Source organism: Nyctereutes procyonoides, unplaced genomic scaffold, assembly GCF_905146905.1.
Source record: "Nyctereutes procyonoides isolate TBG_1078 unplaced genomic scaffold, NYPRO_anot_genome, whole genome shotgun sequence".
NCBI classification, from domain to species: Eukaryota; Metazoa; Chordata; class Mammalia; order Carnivora; family Canidae; genus Nyctereutes; species Nyctereutes procyonoides.
Genome location: NW_026575025.1, coordinates 6,592,293 through 6,611,814, shown reverse-complemented (window position 1 = coordinate 6,611,814; position 19,522 = coordinate 6,592,293). Strand labels below are relative to the sequence as shown.

The 19,522-nt window shown below is 56.3% G+C and overlaps 1 protein-coding gene across 1 annotated transcript in view; it reads right to left on the bottom strand.

Annotated features, from left to right (window-relative positions):
- Positions 1–14,775: 14,775 nt before the first annotated feature.
- The window catches only part of LOC129503170 (actin, alpha skeletal muscle 2), a 30,837-nt gene continuing 26,090 nt past the window's right edge, over positions 14,776–19,522 (bottom strand). The window contains exons 9-10 of the mRNA XM_055315143.1: positions 16,974–17,096; positions 14,776–14,910 (exon numbers count right to left, since the gene is read on the bottom strand). Of these exons, the coding sequence (XP_055171118.1) occupies positions 14,776–14,910; positions 16,974–17,096 (258 nt within the window). The remainder of the gene's footprint in view (positions 14,911–16,973; positions 17,097–19,522) is intronic.

Below are 19,522 nucleotides of genomic sequence, written 5' to 3'. Positions count from 1 at the left end.
TGGCCTCGCCCATTAATCATGGTGACCTCACTCAGTACCTTACCTTCCTCCACCTTGAGGTAGAGGGAGCGCCAGGTCATGCTGGCCCTGAGAGGCTAGGAGTCTTCCAGGAGCGTGATTGATGGTCCCACTTGGTAGGGGCTTCACCTTCTGGGGGAGACTCCAGGCCCGACTGGGTGGGGACCGGGCCTCAGACACTTCCAGCCAGTTATTGTGCTTCCCTCTCAAAGGCAGATCTCGAGGCTGGGAATGGGAAGGACAGGGACTCTCTCCTAATGCCCACTGGTCTTGAGGGATCAAAATGAGGGACCAACCAGGACAGCCAGACAACCCAGCAGAGACTGGAGCTGGACACTGGAAGGGAACAAGACAGTAGCCAAAGCGAGTGAGCTGGGTTTCAAGGCTGAGGCTGTTCTCATCAGGAGACGCCCAGTGGTGTCCACCAGGGGAGGTGCAGCCTGGGTCAGAGCTGAGGCTGCACTCAGCAGGAGCTCATTGGAGGGCCACCAGCTTCAGAGCCAGAAGGACCACCTTCACCCTGGGCCATGGTAATGTGTTGCTTTGGGGGTCTGCACCTACCCCCCCCATCTCCAAATGGCCCTTCTCTGGTAGCTGCCTGCTCTGAGTGGGCGTCCACAGCATCATTCCCGAGGACTGGCTCACCAGGCCCAGTGTGGCAGGCCAGCAGGGTAGTGGTAGTGCCAGGCCCTTCAGGAGGAGGAAGCGATGGGGAGCATCTCTAAGTGGTGGCTGACACAGGGCACTCACTGCTGTGAGGGAAGACTTGCCGCCTTAGGTGCTGGGAAAGCCAGAAATTTAAGGAGAAGGACGCTCTGGTGTGGATTAGACTGATTCCCAGTGAGGGCTGTCCAGTCCCATCACCTTCGGCAAGGCCAGGCTCCCCACCAACGTCTCCCTGTCCCTAGGGGACTCTCCTCTGCCTCCCAGCCCACTGGCTCCCTGGTCTGTCTGGCTCCTGAGCTGGACTCACGTCTGCTCTCTGTGGATCCGTGTCTGTCTTGTCTGGTCCAAATGGGAACATTCCCATCTCAGGCTTGGCTGCCCACCCCCCACCCAGCGGAGCTCTGGGACTCCATGTCTGGGGGGGCAGCCAGGCCTGAGAGATGTGCTAGCCTCTCCCCAAGGAGGACTCCTGAGCCGAAGACAGGGCAGAACCGGGGCCATAACCCATGGTGCCTGAGACACTGGAGGGCAAAGCCACACAGTCACACCCAGGACATAGTGGGTCCCCCACCCACAGCCTGCACCCCGGTCGTCTGGGGAGGGGGAGCATTTCTAACGGTGGGATGGGATAGTAGAGCCCTACAGGCTTGGCTAGAAGGAGACGGGCCTTTACTGCAGCTAAAATCCTGGGGCTGACCTCAGGATGCTTTGGGGACATGGGACCATTGGGACAGGAAGATAGGGGGTTGTAGTGACCCAGAACCAGGGACTGGAGACCAGACTCCAGGGTCAACTTTCAGCCTTGATGCTGGCACCCGCACCCACAAATTCTCCTCTTGGAGGCTTGCTTTTCCCACCTGCACTACAGGATGGTATTGGTAGTTTCCTGTGGGGACATGTGGGGGTAAAATGAAATGCATGGCAAGCACCCACTTGGGCACCCAAAGCATGATCAACAAGTGTGAGATAATACAGTTGTTCCTGACATCATCACCGCTCTCCCTGTTCCTACAATTGGTCTTGGGAGCCCTTGGGCAGAGTAAAGATAGCCAACATGTCCTAATTTGCAAAATGCTGTACAATAGGCAGAGCACTTGGTCTCCTTTGTTGCTGACATCACACTGAAGGAGCACAGAGGGTGTAGCCTCAGCATTTAGATGGGAGGACTGAGGCTCAGAGAGGTTGGGCTGCTGGCCCCAGGTCACACAGCTGGTCAGCAGTAGAGTCAGGACCTGAGGAGCTGGTGTCATCCAGATGTAATCTGTCTTGGACTTGGGCCCTGCTCAGCCTGGACTCAGCAGGGCAGCAGCTGCAGACTTGTCTGCTTCACTCTGCTTACTGTGAGCTCCTGGCCTGGGCATGATGAAGTACATCATTACTGAGCACAATTACCTTTATTAGTGCACACCACAAGGCTTGTCATCACATTCACAAAGGGGAGCCTTCTGGTGAGTCTGCAGAAAGGCAGTGAGGAGGGTCTCTGGGGGCAAGGGTGGGAGGGTGTCTGAACCAAGGGGAGTGGTTTCCTTCACAGCATCCATCTGCCTGTCTGCATCTAGCTCTACTCTATCTATCCCTCACCCACCTACCTACCTATTTACCACCCACCCATCCATCCATCTATCCAACCATTCATCTATCTACACATCACCCATCCATTATCCATCCATCCATCTATCCATCCATCCATCTATCCATCCATCCATCATCCATCCACACCCATCATCCATCCATTTATCCATCCATCCACCCATCCATTATCCTCCATCCATCCATCTACTCATCCATCCATCCATCCACCCGTCCATCCATCACCCATCCACACCCATCATCCATCCATTTATCCATCCATCCACCCATCCATTATCCTCCATCCATCCATCTACTCATCCATCCATCCACCCGTCCATCCATCACCCATCCACACCCATCATCCATCCATCCATCCATCCATCCATCAATCCATCCACCTATTATCCATCCACCCATGCACCCACCCATCCACCCAGTCTATCCCTCCATCCCAGGTGCCTCTACATGGGTTTGGGGAAGAGAACAAAAGTGAGGCTATCCATGCAGAGGGTAAGAGAGCCATGACCTGACCCCTCAATCCGAGGAGGGCTGTGACATTGGTGAAGAAGAAGCAAACCCCCTGAGCTGCTCAGTTTGCAGGGATATGTGCTTAGAGAGCCTTGGATGTGTGGTTCTCACAGGGTTCCTTCTGGGGAACCTAAGTTAAACCCGGAGCACAGAAAGGAGAAGCCTGGATTCTGCACTCAGATTTGGACCCTCATCCTCCAAGATTAGGCGAGCTTGCAGAGACCTTTCCCTGCCTCAGACTTCCTCACCAGTTCACCTGCATCACCCACCTGGAGGGGCCACCTGAGCCAATTGCAGTGAAGGTGACTCCTAAGCCAAAAGGGGCTTCTGGGTCCCAACCAGCAGCACTGGTTCAAGGGCTGCAGAGAGCCCAGTCTGAGACCGTCCTCTGCTGGGGCTTTGCCTGAACCCAGGCAGGGACTCAGCGGGAGGAGACAGAGGGGACTGTGTGCACATCTTTTAATAATTAAGTTATTTGTCCTTTAAGACAAAGCGCATTCTGACACCTGCAGGTCCTCTCAGAGGCCCCATGAGCCATTTGGGAAGTTCCTCAAGGCGTGAACTTTGCCAGGTTGATGGGAGACCATCTGTTGAGAGGCAGAAGTGGTTGGACGCCCCCTTCACCTGCCGGCTGCCCCCCGACTCCCCAGCCAGTTTCCACTGGCTGCTCAGAAGCACAAAGCGGCCTCTGGCTTGGAGCAGCAAGTGGCTGCTGGGCCAGGAGAAGGGACTCAGACATCTGCCCCCCACGTCCTTGGTGACTGAGTGATCTCGGGGACCTGAGCCCTGTGTCCTCATGGGGTTGAAGTGGTCTGAAAAGCACTTGACACATTTCCCGGCACAGGGCAAGCCCTTGGGAAGTGTCACTTCCTGCTCTGGCTCAGGTCTGAGTGGGCCGAGCCCTGGTGTAGCCTGTGGGGCTTCAGGAATCCTCTGGACCAGCCGGCTGAGCCCAAGGGGCCTGCGGTTGGGAGGAAGCCAGGGCGCCATCAAATCCGGGGGCCCTCCCATAGTAACTGTGAGAGGAACTGCTGGCCCAGTGTCACCAGGGCACACATTTCATATGTGACCCTCATTCTCAACAGCACTGCAAAGGCCATCTCGCTGTCCTCGGTTCACTGATGAGAATGCAGTTCCAGTAGCTAAGCCCAAGGCCATGCCGTGCTGCCTGGAAGTGACAGAGCCGAGTGCTGGCCACCGAGGGCTGGCAGGGGCCATCTCAGGGCCTGGGTCTGGGCATCAACCCCCGTGGAGGGGGCCAGCCTGGAAGGCAGCCCCTGGGAACCAGCAAGGAAGCTTGGTTCTGAGGTCCCCGGCTGAGGCCAGATGGACAGCGGCCCCACATCTGCCTGGCCCTGGCCTGCTGAGACATGTGAGGACACTGGGTCCCTCCTCTGTGCCTGCCCCCACCTCATCCAGCCTTCCCACCTTTTGGGGGAAGGACAGGCCTGGTAACCTGAGAACCACTCCAGGAGGAAGAGGCTGCCTGAAGGTAACCTGGCAGCGTGCCCATTGCACAATGGCATCGCCGTGCCCGTGGCTCCGTGCATCTCTTAGGACACTTGCCCAGCAGGTGGACTTCCTCAGGGCTCTGTTTTCTAACCCCGCTGTGGCACCATGCAGGTGGGCAGCCGTGTGAGTGGCCCTCTCCTCACTCCAGACCTGCCTGCCTGCAGAAGAGGTGGGCGGGGGGCCACTGTCGGGGGCCAGACTGGGGACATCCTGGGGAGGGGCCGCTGGCAGCGATGTGGGCTCCTGGGTACGTTACTCCCTCCACGGGGCACGGCCCTCCTTACACCTGTCCTCATAATTGCTCCCTCTGACACCGCGCCCTCGGACACTCTGGCTCTGCTCGCCCCCCTCCAGGTGGGACTGGAAAGCTGGCACCTCACAATAAGGGGAGGGCTTACTTCCACCTGCCAGACGGAGCCCGGTGGCCTTTCGGTGTTTGTACTTGAATCTAAAATGTCACGGAGATGCCGTGGAACTAGTCTGGGAGACGGCCTGCCAGCCTTGTATGCACCTGGGAAACTGAGTCTCAGGGAAGCCCAGGGCCTGCCCGGTTGCCCAGGGAGCCTGAGGTGGGCCCAGACTTGTGCCCAGTTCAGCCGGGCCTCCCCCTGGTGCCTTTACTTCCCCACATATTGCTGTCTCTGTGGCTTCGCTGGCAGCTCAGGGAGGGTTATAGGTGGAGGCAGTGGCACCAGCACACTCGTGAGGCTTCATCTCCTGGCCAGTTTGTAATCACACAATAGGTGATTCAGTGATAATGCTGCCAAGCTTTTCTAGTGTCACCACAGGCAGCCTGTACCTGGGGGTGTCCTCGGGGGCCAAGCCTGTGAGGATCTGTGATTGCTGGCTGGAACTGGGGACAGCCACTGGCCCACAGAGAGGGGAGAGGAAATTCAAGCACTTACTAGGCGCCCTCGGACCTGGGGGCTGGATATTGTGCTGGGCATCTGCAGGCTGCATCTCCTAGAACTCCCCCGGGGCTGACACTGTCCCCCACCTGCAGAGGGGAACATGCCTCGGTGGGACTGGGATGTCGGAGTCCCCCAGCCAGCAGCACATGAAGCCAGAATTCAGATGCAGGATGGCTGGATTCAGCTGTTTCCCCACCTGGGACGACAGAGAGGTGCCCTCTCTCAGCCCCCAGCTCTTGGTGGAAAAGGCTCTGACTTCGGTCGCAACGGATGGAGGTATCTGTACTTCAGGTCACCAGCGTGTCCAGACCTTGGCACCTGGACGGCCTGAGATGGATCACACGCCACCCCCCAGGCCTGCCAGGCTCACCACCCAGGGGGCAGAGGGGTGGGTGATGGGATCTGCCACTTAACCAGGATACCAGGAGGCAGGGGCGACTGGGCAAAGCGTTGGGACCTGGACGTGGGGAGGCCCCCGGCTGTCTTGGAATTTCCTGTCAGAAAATGAATCAGGCCCAGCTGCCCACGGGGGCCTGGCCTGGGTCTCTGGACGCCGCATCCCACCTTGGCTTTCTCCCCGGAGCATCCTCCAAGCTGCCCGCAAGTTGCTCTGAAATGTAAATCTCACCATTGGTCAGGGTCCTGGCAGGATTTTACCCTGAAAAGGTTGGAGAGCACAGACTTTAATGGAGCTCGGGGTAGGGCTAAGGGACAGGTTGGGACGCACCTGCTGGAGGCTGCTGACCCCACTCTGGTGGGCAGCGGGTGGCATCAGTGGCCTCAGCACCACGGAAGGAGCTTCATCCAGAGCCTGTCCCCCTCCCCTCACTGACTGGTTGTTTCCCAGAGACACAGGCTATGTGAGGGGGGCCAGCGGGTCCCCTGGCCCCAGCCCAGCTCCCGGCCTGGCCCCTGACAGGCTTGGGAAGTTTGCCAACTGCCAGATAGCCACACACCACACCAAGAAAGACAACTGACATTCTCAGTCTGGCAGTCCTCACCCTGTGCTGTGCTGGGGCCATCGCCCTTGGTGACAGCTGGGGAAACTGAGTCCCAGCGAAGCTGCATCTCCCTGGGGAGGGTCCTGGCCGGAGACGTCCCTGGGTGCTCCATCCTCAGGATGTTTCTTGGGAACGTGATTAAATGCACGGAGACACCAACACACTCACACTCACACACTCACATGGGCACACGGGCACCCCTCCTCCAGGGCCACACCAGCATGCGGGCGGTGCCTTGGTGCCTTCTTGCACACTCCAGGAGACAATGGCCCTGCGACCTTCACTGGCTTTGCAAAGTCAGGCTGGAGCGCCACCTGCCAGCCTGTGTCAGGGCGACACCTACCGGCCGCCCGAGCACAGGGACCTGGTGGCCGACTCCTCACTTGTGCAGACCCTGCATCCCAGTCCTGCCCAGGAGCCTGAGCCCCAGCAGGCGCCGGGCCCTGAGAGTCTGCACCTCTGCTGGGCCCGAGATGCTGGCCCCCGTGGCACGGAGCTGGGTGGAAATTCTCCAGCACCGACTCTCCACGGACAGACGGCAGAGTCCAGGCTGCCGGGCCGGCCACTGGGAGTGGGGTCAGGGGGAGCTGGCGGCGGGCAGGTGCTCAGTCCTCACCGTGTGCCAGGGGAGCATCCCCCTGTATGCTCTGCAGCCTTGCGCCCTTCTTGTGCTATTTGGACCAGGTCTGGGGGACATGGAGTCTGTCCCGTGTCTTGGGCCCACACAGAGGAAGTGCAAGAAGCTCAGAGTCAGAACCGCAGGCACCTGGGCTCCTGCTCTGGAGGCCTGGCCTCATGGCCTCCCCAGGACAAGGGCTTGGAAACTGACGTGTGAGTTCCTGAGGGCAGGCTCTGCGGCCCTGCGTGGGACCCGTGAGGGTCACTCAGGATAGTAGTGAATGAGGCTGGGCAGGGCAGCCAAAGAGCCTCGGCACGGCTCCCCGGGGACCCCAGGGTGGCTGCTTCTCCTTCTCCAGGGTTCGCTGTCTGGTGAGCGAGCATCTTCAGAGGGTGAGCTGAACACTGCCTTTCACAGGGTCCCCAGGTGGTTTACATGCACAGATCGATGGGCCAGTGTCCTCAGATGTGACCAGCAAATAGGCGAGGGCCCCCTGAGGTGAAAGAATTGACCACCAGACCCCTCACGAGGCTTTGCTCAAGCAAGAGGGACTGATTTTAGAAGTGGACTCTAGTCAGGGTCTCATTGCTATTGGGACCAGATCCCCTGCAAGGGTGCAGGTGCCCAGAGACACACTCGGATGATGTCATAGCTTCCAGAGGCAGGATCCAGGTGTGGACTCTGCTCCCTCATGCCTGTGTCCACAGCGCTGGGCAGACGGCAGAGCACCTCTCACATCCATCGCCCCAGGAACCCTCACTGAAACCCTGAGAGCGGGTGGGCCTGGCGTTGCCACACCCATTTTACAGATGGGGAAACTGAGTCTCATAGGACCAGCACAGGATAGAGCTGGGACATGAACCCAGGCTGGCAGATGCCAAAGCAGGTGCTGGGTTGTTGATAGTCCCAAAGAGGGGCCACCACAAGGCACTGCTGGGCAGTGACCCCCCCCCCGGTGCCTGCCAGGCACACTGACAAAGGACAGGGGCTTCCCAGCCCAGGTCCCCCAAGTGGGGTAGGCCCACGGCCTCCTGCAGGCAGGTGGACACTGCAACGAGCAGTCCCAAGCCTCAAAGCTCAGAGCTCTCTCTCTCTCTCTCTCTCTGTCTCTCTCTGTCTCTCTCTCTCTCGGGTCAGGCTGCCTGCCCTCTGCCTGCTGATTCAGGCTCCAAACGTCAGGGTCTCGGGATCCTCCTCATGAGATGTCGGCTTGCAGAAAGCGGTGGGAAGTGCCCGGGAAGGCAACAAGCTGGCAGCTTGCAGCTAATTCTCTTGATAAAATGTGGCGCAGTGGTTTAGCGCCTGCCTTTGGCCCAGGGCGCGATCCTGGAGACCCGGGATCGAATCCCACGTCGGGCTCCCGGTGCATGGAGCCTGCTTCTCCCTCTGCCTGTGTCTCTGCCTCTCTCTCTCTCTCTCACTGTGTGCCTATCATAAATAAATAAAAAAAATAAATAAAAATTTAAAATGTGTCCAGTTGTGAATCGGCCTCCTGGGCAGGTTGCTGGCCAGCCCCTCGCCCAAGGAACCGGCTTCCGCTGGGCCCGCTGGCCCTCGTCGCCCTCCAGCCCTGCCCCACCACCGGCCCTCACTGCCCCAACCCCAGGCCCTCGCCCCCTCTCCCCCACCCCGGGGCCGGGGTGCCAGCCAGCGCTCAGATAGCGCCCCCCCCCCAGCACAAGCAGCCCTCGTCACCACCAGGGGAGCCGCAGCTGGGTCAGAGGAACTATGGGCCCCCGAGGGGGGACTCCGGGAACCCCCTCCACAGTGGCCTGGACTTGCTGAGGCCAGTCAGGCTCCACGATGGGGAGGGGCCTGAAGGGAAATACAGTGACCCCGACACTCTGGGCCGCCAGAGTCCTCCCCTAAACTCTCAGAAAGCCCCCGCAATTCCCGACGGCGCTGTCCAGTCTCCCCCTGACACCTGCACCAACGCAAAAATCACGGCCTGGTTTGGGTTTGGAAAACAGTCGATCAGCATACTTGACGTCAGCCGGTTGCCACTCGGGGGTCCCTGTGTCTGCTGCACTCGGGTGGGGGCGTGTCTGCCTTGGGGGAACCCGGCAGAGGCCAGGGGACCAGAACCCCGGGACAGGGCTCCAGCTGGAACCTGCACAGCTTCCCAGACGTGCATTTTCCTCCGACGCTTCTTCGGAGGGAGAGCTAAGTAACTTAATTGGTAAGCAATTTCAAACGTTTTACCTTAAAACAAACAGCTGGAGAGAAGTACTAACTGCGCACGTTTGAAAGAGAAGACACAAGGTTTTAAAGACGCTTCTGTGTTGTAGCAGCTGCTCTGCGCTCTGCTCTCAGATCCTTGGGGGGACAGCCTTGTCCCCTCCGCCATTCAAGTATTCGGTACAGAATGGCTAACTCCAGCCACCTGGGGCCATCGGGTCCTGCACGAGTGACACCCTGCCCTCTGACCGTCACCTCTTCACCCCCAGCCTCTGGCAGCCACACCAGCTCTCTGCTTCCACAAGTCGGACTTTTTAGATTCGACATGTGAGTGAGATCATGCGACGCCTGTCCTTTGGGGTGTCTGGATTGGTTCACTCAGCACGGCATACCCCTGGGCCCATCTCTGGTGTCACCCAGGTTGTCACCACTGTTACCAAGGTCAAGGTTACTAAGGTGACCTTGAGCCTTGAGCCAGTCGGGAGCAGAGGATGCTGGCACACGTGTACCGAGCCCCAAGCCCTTGGCTCTCACCTCCTGATTACCTGGGAGCTGGTGGTGTCAGTCCAGGTAGTCAGCCAGCAAGTGGGGGCTCTGACAGGTGACCTGGCTTGCTCAAGGTCATATCCACACTGAGTGGCAGGGCTGGAACTCAAACCCGGGTCTGCCTAAGGAGACCCAGTGAGTGTCCTTTCGGATTGGCCAGCCTCGGGGCCACGCTGGCAGGGCAGCAGCAGGGGAGCCTTGCCGCCAGCACCCATTGCCAGCCACCCATCCTCGACCGTGATGGAGTGCCTGCCAGACACGGCTGCCTCTCAGTTTGCTTGGAGCATGGCTTTTATACCAAAGGACTGAATCTGGCCCGCACTTGGGCCATCAGACATTGTTCTCTGCTTTCAGACTGAGAAGAAGTTTCCAGAAGACTAATCATGCAGGTGGTGGGGGCCCTACTCCAAATGCAAATTTCATTTTAGGTGTGATGTCTTAGTTACCTGAAAGCAGAGAATATTTGCCCATTATTGTTATAATTCTGGGCACAGAACAGGGGTAGCGGCCCACAGCTTGATGGTTTAAAAGAACAACCATTTATCAGCTCATGAATACGTGCCCCACCTGCAGGCTGGGCCCGCTGGGTGGTTCTTCTGCTGGGCTCGGCCAGGTTCGCTCCCCGTCCACGGCCAGCTGGCGGTCGGGGGATCCACACCCTGCACGGCAGTGGCTGCAGCATATCCAAGGGCAAGCTGATGCACAACTGCCTTTCCAGCCCTGGCTGGCCTCACGTTTGCCATGATCGCGGGCTCGACACAGGACCAACCCATATTCGAGGGATGGAGAAGAGGACTCTACCTCCTGGGGCAGGGGCAGAATTTGTGGCCATTTTTGCCACCTGCTACTGTGGGTGTTCACAGGCATTTTCGGGGGTGCTTTGTCGCCCTGTGCGCGCTCCACCGGGGGCTGCTCACGTCTCTGTGTTCTTCATGGCCCCATAGAGCAATGGCTCATTTTGTGGGGTTTCTCTTCCATAGGCAGTGGCTGAGCCGCTCCACCTCCCCCTGGCAGGAGTTGAGGCAGATGCGTCTGCTTCCCAGCAACTAGCGCGGGGCCGGCGAAAGCTCATTCTGTGCATATTTATTAAACAACTCATTGAACATGTTGAATTGAATTGGATATGAAATGGCTGCAGGTGAGTGCGTTAATTAGACCCAGGATCTGAAACTCCAGATGGGTAGAATGTAAATTAGCAGCGCTTTTTAGAAGCATTCCCCCAAACCTCCCCGGACACCCACCTTGACCCAGCAGAACTTCCCGTGAATCACAATGGGTGAGGCTTTCAGCCTTTCTTAGGTCACAGCCCCATTGAGAAGCTGATGAAAATAAAAGCCCTTCTCCCAGAAGAGAAGGCTCCTTGCATCGGCTCTGTCGGGGCTCAGTTGCGGAGAATAGACTCCACGCCAACTTGGTAAAATAGGAAGGAATTCACCAGGGGTTAGCACAGGGCCAGAGGGAGCCTTAGCGAGGCTGAGGAAATGGATTCTGAGCTGCAAATTCAAGAACAACTTTGAAAGCAAAACTGAGCCAACAAAGAAAGCTCTTGGCTCTTTGCTAGCGGGATGTCAGCTGGGAAGCTGCTGCTATAACCTCGGGTTCTGGAGCCAGAGCCCCACTGCCACCATCAGAGAGTCTGAAGACCGCTCCCAGAAGCCACCCACCTGGGTGCTTGCCTGTGAGAGCTTCAGCAGTGGTAGACCCCTGCCTTACATGTACTTCCTTTTTTAAAAATTTTATTCATTTATTCATGAGAGACACACAGAGAGAGGCAGAGACACAGACAGAGGGAGAAGCAGGCTCTACTCATGGAGCCTGACATGGGACTCGATCCCGGGTCTCCAGGATCACCCCTTGGCTGAAGGCAGCGCTAAACTGCTGAGCCACCCGGGCTGCCCCATGCACTTTCAATTAGATGCAAGTGTATCCATTAATAGCACCTGACGACTTCCTACAAGGCCTTCTGGGATAGACGGACCATGGTGGATGGAGGGAGGGAGCGATAGTGGGATGGGTGGACAGATGGATGATGATGAACAGGTGGATGGATGAAAATAAAAAATAGGACACAGTACCCTTGGGTCATCCCTAGCCCAGCCTCTCTATTCATGAGTAGCCAGCACCGAAGTGCAGAGACCTTGGCTGGGCTGGGGCCCGCGACTCCTCCCCCAGCTGCAGCGGCATCCTGCATCAGTTGCGGGAGGGGTGCTACACTTGAAATCACAAATTGGGCCAGGAAGCCCTGGGAGTCACAGAATGGCCCCTGTTGCGACTTCCTACCACCCTCCCTCTTGGCCGCTGTGCAGGCAAGAGCATCAGGAGACCCGAAATCGAGCTGACCTCCCGGGGAGTGACGGGCCCGGGGTCTGAGCTGCCCGTAGTGAGTCACACCTCGGGCTGGGACTGAAAACCCAGCTGAGGGCGACGACCAATTCTCCAGGAACAGGAAAGTCATCTGGAGGCTGAATTGACAGTTACTTACCCCAACCCCTCAAATGGCTTTTAACAAAGCAATTTTCAGCATCCAATTAAGTTGTTATGGACTATTAGGATCACTAATTGTTGTGTATTTAATAGGAGAAACTCGCGCTCGAGTAGCTATTATAAATCCACTTGCTGGATGCTGATGGTTACACTGCTCTGGAGAGCCCAGGCAAGCCCGATTTCTGGGTACGTGTGTATGGAGCCCATCATTGAGGACTCTTGACTCATTGGGATATAAATGTGGATAGTTTTCTCAGTAATTGCTTCTGACTGTGCTGTCAGGCCCTGTCTCGTCCCTGCTCTTTCCTGCTGAACAGCAGGAAATCTGGTTGAGAGCTCACCCCGATTCTATTGCTGTTACTGTGGGAAGGATACCAGTCAACTGCCTGGGATTGAATCTTACCGGTGTGACCTCAGGTGTGTCCTCGAACTAGGGATCATTGTAGCTCCTCCTTCTTCCAAGCGTGCAGTGCAGACCGAGGGAGACAATGTGTGGAGGGCTGCGATAAAGCAAGTTATGCTTGTAGTACTGCTGAGGCAGCCTCATTATTTTTTCTGCAACTTGGTCCTTGGTTTGTTTTAAAATGTTATTGTGCTATTTGATTCAGACCCTTCTCCCTTAGTACCCCTCTCCCATTGCTTTGGCCATGACTTTTGTTCAGGCAAAGTAAGAAACGGATAAATGGATGTTTGGATGGGTGAGTGAATGGAGAGAATGGAGTTGGCTGGTTGGATGGATAGGTAGGTGGGTGGGCGGATGGATGAGTGGGTGGATGAATGGACGGGTTGGTGGATGGATGGGTGGGTGAGTGGAGAGATGGATGGTTGGATTGATGTGTGGTTGGGTGGGTGAGTGGATAGATGGATAAATGGGTAGATGAGTGGATGGTGGGTGGATGGATGGTGGATGGATGGGTGGTTGAATGGACAGATGGATGTGTGGATGGGTGAGTGGGTGAATAGATGGATGGGTGGATGGGTGGGTGAGTAGAAAGATGGATGGGTGGATGGAAGATGGATGGGTTGGTGAGAGGGGGATGGGTGACTAAGTGGATAGATGGATAGATGGGTGGATGGGTGGATGGATGGTGGGTGAATAAATGTCATATTTGATTCAAGGTCTTCCTTTCTCCATGTCCCCCTCCCACTGTGCCAGCCCTGACTTCTGCCAGGGGAGCAGCCAAGTGAGGAGAGTGGAAGGGTCTGTTTACATCATGCCCCACCCTCTTGGCTTCCCTAGGTGCTCCAGTGTGTGTGAGGTGGAAAGAGGGAGAAGAGATGGCTCCTTATCTGACTGGGGGTGAGGACACCATCCCACCCTTGGTCAATGCCACTGCTGTGGTTTGAGTTCCCCCTCCCACCCTCAAGGGACCCCCTCGGTCCAGAGGGCTAGGCTGGTCCTCTGGGAAAGGAGACCCCTAGTGAGCATCCATGTTCCATCGCCCTCATTCCTGGCTGTGAGGGGCTCCCTGACCCTTCCCTCACTTTGTGGTCCCCAGGAAGCCTGAATTCCCATCTCACCCAGCCTCCAAGCCCACTTGGGGCCCCCGGTCAGGCACGCCCTGTCACTTGTACTGCTCAGAATAGTCCATGTCTGACCACCCTGGACACACAGCAGGCGGGAGCTGAGGGACACCCAACTGGAGAATGACACACCCATCTGCCCTTTCAGACACGTCCACACCATGTGTGAGTTCTGAGCACCAGGGTTCCTGCCTCAGGGAGGGGAAGGGGACCCTGCCCACGGCGGCCATGGCCGGGCGGGGGAGGGCGAGGTGGGTGTGCTGGTGGTCTTAGACTTTCTCCCAAGCCCCACGCCCAGGTGGTGCCCAGCAGCCTGGGGTTCTCCTAAGCCCAGAGAGCTTGGCTTCTTTCCTTCTCAGCCTGTTGGGCTGGAAGCCCCCAATGCCATTCTGCAGAAAGTCTAGGAGCCATTGTGTGGGCTTAGGGAATAAAATCATCTACCATCCTGCAGAGCCTCCTGGAAGATTCTAGTAGTGCCCTCTTGAACTATGCCGGGAAGAACAGGAATGGACAGTCTGTCCGGGGCGCCAGGCTGGGAATTTCTCGAGGAGGTCCCCCCCGGGCTCCACAGGCCACGTAACACTGTCCACACCTCCCCTTCTGTCCAGGTGCACATTCTGTCCTCAGAAAGCAAGCTCCGAGCAGGCTTTGCGGGATGTGTGTGGAGGCTGTAAGCCGACAACAACTCAGGGGTTCTGACCTAGGGGGAGACCCCCACGTGAAGAAGACTGGAATCAGAGACAGACAGGGGGCAGACGCTAGCCCTCCTTGGTGATCCCTGTCCCCAGCCTCGGGGCACTGGCCCTCTCTGCAGCCCCCTGGCTGCCCCGGGAAGGGCTGGCCCAGTGACCCTGCCCCTCCTTGAATTCTGGGGGGGGCTCTATTCCTTGGCTCATGCCTCCCCGGGAGGACTTGCCAGCACTCAGGTGAGATGCGCCCTTACGGTGGACACTTCGGTCGTGATTTGTTTCTCTCCCGCCACATGGAACACAGGGTGGGAATCCACTCACTTCCCCCGAGCCTCCTGCCAGCACCCCTGCACCCCGGAACCTCTCTCAGACATTCACTGACTTCTGAGGAGGCAGGGACAATGCTTTTTCATCTCTTCCTCAAGAGCATCCAGTGTGGCACCTGCTACAAGTTGGTGCTTGCAAACTTGCCAGAAGGTCGGGAGAGCAGATAGAGGAAAGGGACCCCGGGAGCACAGAATGTTCCTTCAGTCCAAGCCTGCTGCTTGTTCTGGCGGCTGAGATGTGGGGTAGAGACGGCCACACAGCCAGCGGGAGGGGCTCTCGGCCAGGCTGGTTCCAACTCGGGGGGCGGGGTGGGGGGGCAGCATGGGCTTGCGGTGCTGACGGTGAAGATGTCAAGACCCTGGTGCCACCAGGGGCCTCACACTGGGCCCTTCCAGTGTGAAGTGCAAAACCACTAGCTGTGTGACCTCCCTTTCACAGAGGGCAGAACAGAGGCTTGAGGAGGGGATACGAGTTGTTCTAGAACTCACAACTGGAGTGCGCCTGAGTTAGAACTCCAACATAGGTCCTCCTGACTTGATCCTTCCCGGCCCACGAACCCTCGTGGAATGGGGCTTTTTGGAAGGAGGAGAGACTGAATGAATGAATGAATCCAATCCTCAGGAAGGTACATGCTCTAAACTGGGTGTTTAGAGAAGAACATCCGAGGCGAAGTCAAAGTGCAAAATTAAGGTTCAAATATACAGACAAGGAAAATGTTAAATATCCCCCACAGGTCATGAGATTGTGTTCCAGACCTTGTCTGCTCTAAAGAATCATCTTTAGTTGCAATCTAGGTTAAATAAAAGCGAGATTTACTGGCTTCTCAACTAATGAGTCCTCAGATGGAGTTCAGGTTCAGCTGGTTCAAGCAGTGGGACGAGGTAGGGAATTCCCTGCAGCTTCTTGTCTTCCGACACCGTCTTTGCAGGTAGGAGTTCTGATGCAGTAGGACCTCTTTATTTTAGAGTAGTTGCCAGATTTAGCAAACAAAAACACTGGCAATGTTTGGGATGGGCTTCTTCTAAAAGTTATTTGCTCTATTTCTGAAATTCAGGTTTAACTGGCATTCTGGATTTTTCCTAGTAGCCCTAGTAGCCCTACTTTAGAGTTGTTTGCTGTTGTCGTCTCTCACTGTGTCTAGAATTTATTCGTCACCTTTGATGCTCAGAAATGTCATCAGAGGGCATCTGTGTATGGGACTCTCCCAGGGCTCTGTCGACAGGGAAACCTTGTGCTCGGTGTGGGAGCTGCTCCCCCACTGTTTTGGTCCTTCTCTCCTATGTTGCTCACCCTCTGCACCCCTACGAGGTTTATGCACAGACTTGAATTCCCCATCATTGTCTCAATGACCTTCAGCAAGTTAATTAGCCTCTCTTAGTTTCAGTTCCTGAATCATGAAATCGGTTTTAATGAACCAATCTCACAGCTGGGCGCATGAGGATTAAACCCCTGACATCATGTGTGCCCTGGCTGCCTCCCTAATGGTGTCCTCCTGACCAGAGCATCTGCGCTGTCCTCCCCATTTGGGAGGGCGTGTCTGTAGCAGGATGGCACTTCCCAGTCCCTGTGGTGGTTTGGGGCCATGTGACTCATCCTGCCCAATTAACCGTGAGCAGATGTGCCCAGTGTCCCGGTCGGGCTGGAGACTTTCATTGCCGATGAAAGGCCCACCAGGGGGATCTTATGCTCACCCACAGTAAATGACAATGTTCCAGACAGTGTCCGCTCTGTCGGCCAGATTCTGGAGCGAGGATGATGCAGGAGAGAGCCCCGCTGGCCTACAATGAACCGGCAGCACAAGTGGGGATCAGGCTGGTTTATGGCTGTGAGCCTAGGGGATGTTCGTTACTGCCACGCACCTGACCATGCTGACCGTCCACAGGGGTTAGCAAAAGTTCCCTCCCCGGGGTGCCTGAGCATCTGCCTTCGGCTCAGGTAGTGATCCTGGGGTCCTGGGATCGAGTCTTGCATCAGGCTCCCTGGATGGAGCCTGCTTCTCCCTCTGCCTGTGTTTCTGCCTCTCTCTGTGTGTCTCTCATGAATAAATAAATAGAATCTAAAAAAAGAAAGAAAGAAAGAAGGAAAGAAGAAAGAAAGAAAGAAAGAAAAGAAAGAAAGAAAGAAAGAAAGAAATCCCCCCCCTTCGTTGCCCTGTGTTAGTGAAGTGAGTGCCCTGTGAGCATTTCCCAAGATGCTGCAAACCGTGCCCAGAGAGAGGGTGTCTGTCCTTTATTGGCCACACCTACAGAAGTATGGGGAGGAAGGACCACCCTCATGTTCAAGTTGGTCCTGAGCTCTGATCGATCCAGCCAAGTTGGGGCTCAGCCTGGAGCTGGTATTGATAGGACAGGTCCACACAGATCCACACAGCTGCAGATCAGAAGGTTCTCCTACTGACGATAGAGGCACCGATGTCCTTATACTCTTTGCTAGTGACCCACATGTCCTTGAAGGTGGAGAGTGAGCACAGGATGGAGCCGCCCACCCAGGCACTGTAAGTGGAATAGGGGCAGGTGGACACCTGGAAGGGTGGAGGCAGGGAAGGGGTGCGGGAGGGGGGGATTGCAAGGGAGGAGCGGTGGGGGGAGAGGGGAAGAAACCAGAATCAAAATACTTCTCTAAATTTGGACATAAGGGCAGCCTGGGTGGCTTAGCGGTTTAGCGCCGCCTTCAGCCCAGCGAGGGATCCTGGAGACCGGGGATCGAGTCCCACGTTGGGCTCCCCGCAGGGAGCCTGCTTCTCCCTCTGCCTGTCTCTCTCTCTCTCTCTCTCTCTCTCTCATAAATAAATAAAATATTTTTTAAAAAATTTAATTAATTAATTAATTAACTTGGGACATAAAACAGCCGTCCCTGAACGAAGCTCAGGGGCAGTTGTTTCTACCCTCCGGGCAAATACTATTTATTCCGACCTTTGAAGAAGCCTGTCGGTCCACACGCTGTCTGCCTGTGGCTTTAAACTACAGGATAAAAGGAGCAGGAGCAGAAAGGACTCCCCTTGGCTCTTAGGATCCCTCTAGAATGCATGATACGTCAAGTTCTACAAAGTCTACGTGGAAGGCATATGTGTTTTGCAGAAAAATGAGAAAATACAGAGGAGCAAAGCAAAAATCACGGGGGATTGAACAACCTGGAGAAATCCCTGTCGTTTCACACTCACGCTCGAGACTTCCACTGTGCTCAGCCCTGACTCGCACTGACAGCTGCCCTGTGCACATTCGCCCTTGATTCTGGGAGAGAACAGAGTGTCTGCCCCAGGTGGGAGACACCTCTGCGCCTGGAGGAGCCAGACATCACCACGCCCACCACCAGGTGCGACCCCTATGGCTCAAGGTTAGATTCACTTGCTCAAGGTCAGACAGTGGCCGTCCTCATGTGTCCACAGACCTTCCTAAAGGCATGTGGATACACCACACAATAGAACAGGCTTGTCGTTTTAACGCAGGAAGGCAGATGCTTTGCCACAGGGATTAGCAGGGAAAAGGGATTTGGAGCAAGGATTCAGAACACCCAAGGTCCGGGGGGATGTGGGATGACTCCAGAGGATGATTCTCAAATTCGGCTACTGTTGCTCGCCGGCTCTGTGGCCCCACAGAATCCTGCCTGGCTAGGAAGCATTTGTTCCTATTGGTTAAGAAAAGAAATAGTGGGATCCCTGGGTGGCGCAGCGGTTTGGCGCCTGCCTTTGGCCCAGGGCGCGATCCTGGAGACCCGGGATCGAATCCCACGTCGGGCTCCCGGTGCATGGAGCCTGCTTCTCCCTCTGCCTATGTCTTTGCCTCTCTCTCTCTCTCTCTCTCTCTCTGTGTGACTATCATAAATAAATAATAATAAAAAAATTGAAAAGAAATAGTGCAAAAATTTTAAAGAAAAAAAAGGAAGAGTCAGAGGTAGGGGAAAGAGCACATTCAGGGTCAGGCATCCGGCAGAGGAGAGAGCAGTCTCGGCCACCCAGAGACCCACTGGTCTTTGCTGCCACCAATAGGCTGTCACTCAGACAAGTCACCTACCCCGTCTGTGTCTTCTCAGATCCCACAGAGTGTGCACAAAACTGGGATATTTACGCATTCAGAAGAATGCAAAACCACCAACAGAAAAATGGCCAAAGGGTTGAAATAGGGAAAATATGCTAAAAGAAAGAAAAGAAAAAGAGGAAAAACCACAGACCACTGGGCAACGTTTGCAGAACTAGTCACCTTCGGTAGCCCTGTAAACCTAACACTTCCCTAAAAAATAAAAGCCATTACTTTAAAACTAAATACATACATAACAATTTTACGTGGTGGCAGGATGAGGGCAAGAAGCCCGAGCAAGAGCAGAGTCGGGCAGATGACTGATTTCCTTTGGGCCTTTGGCACTGGCCCTGAACGCATGGTCCATATCTGCACTGTCACCCCCCTCACCTCTCGTCCACCTGAGCCAGTCCTCCTCCCCATCTACCCCTCTCTGGGGTCCCTCTGGCCTTAGAGCACCTTGCCTCTGCAGAAGCCTCCAACGGGTGCACCTGGAGCCCCTGTTCCACCTCCAAACTCTGTAACTGTCCTTGACCAGCTCTCAAGCGCCAGAGAGACACCTGATGTCTCCCCCAGCTAGTCCCCCAGTGGTCTTCCCGCCTGCAGGGATGGCAGCCACATCGCTCAAGCTGCTCAGGTGGGAACACTGGGGGACATGCCACCTCCTCCCTGTGGACCTTCCACCCTCATCTGGAGCACTGGCCCACCCTGCGCCGCGCCTGACAGTCCATGCCCCACCCCCAAAGTCAGCCCTCCCCAGAGCAGCTGGAGTCATCCTCTGGGCTGGCTCTGCTCAGGGTCGAAGCCCCACACAGCTTCTCTGACCTCACTGCCCTTCTCCTGGCTCAACCCCAGCCAACCCAGCCTTTCCTTTCCCCCCGCCACAGGGGCTGCTCCCTCTGCCTGACCGTGCTTCCACAGACATCCCTATGGC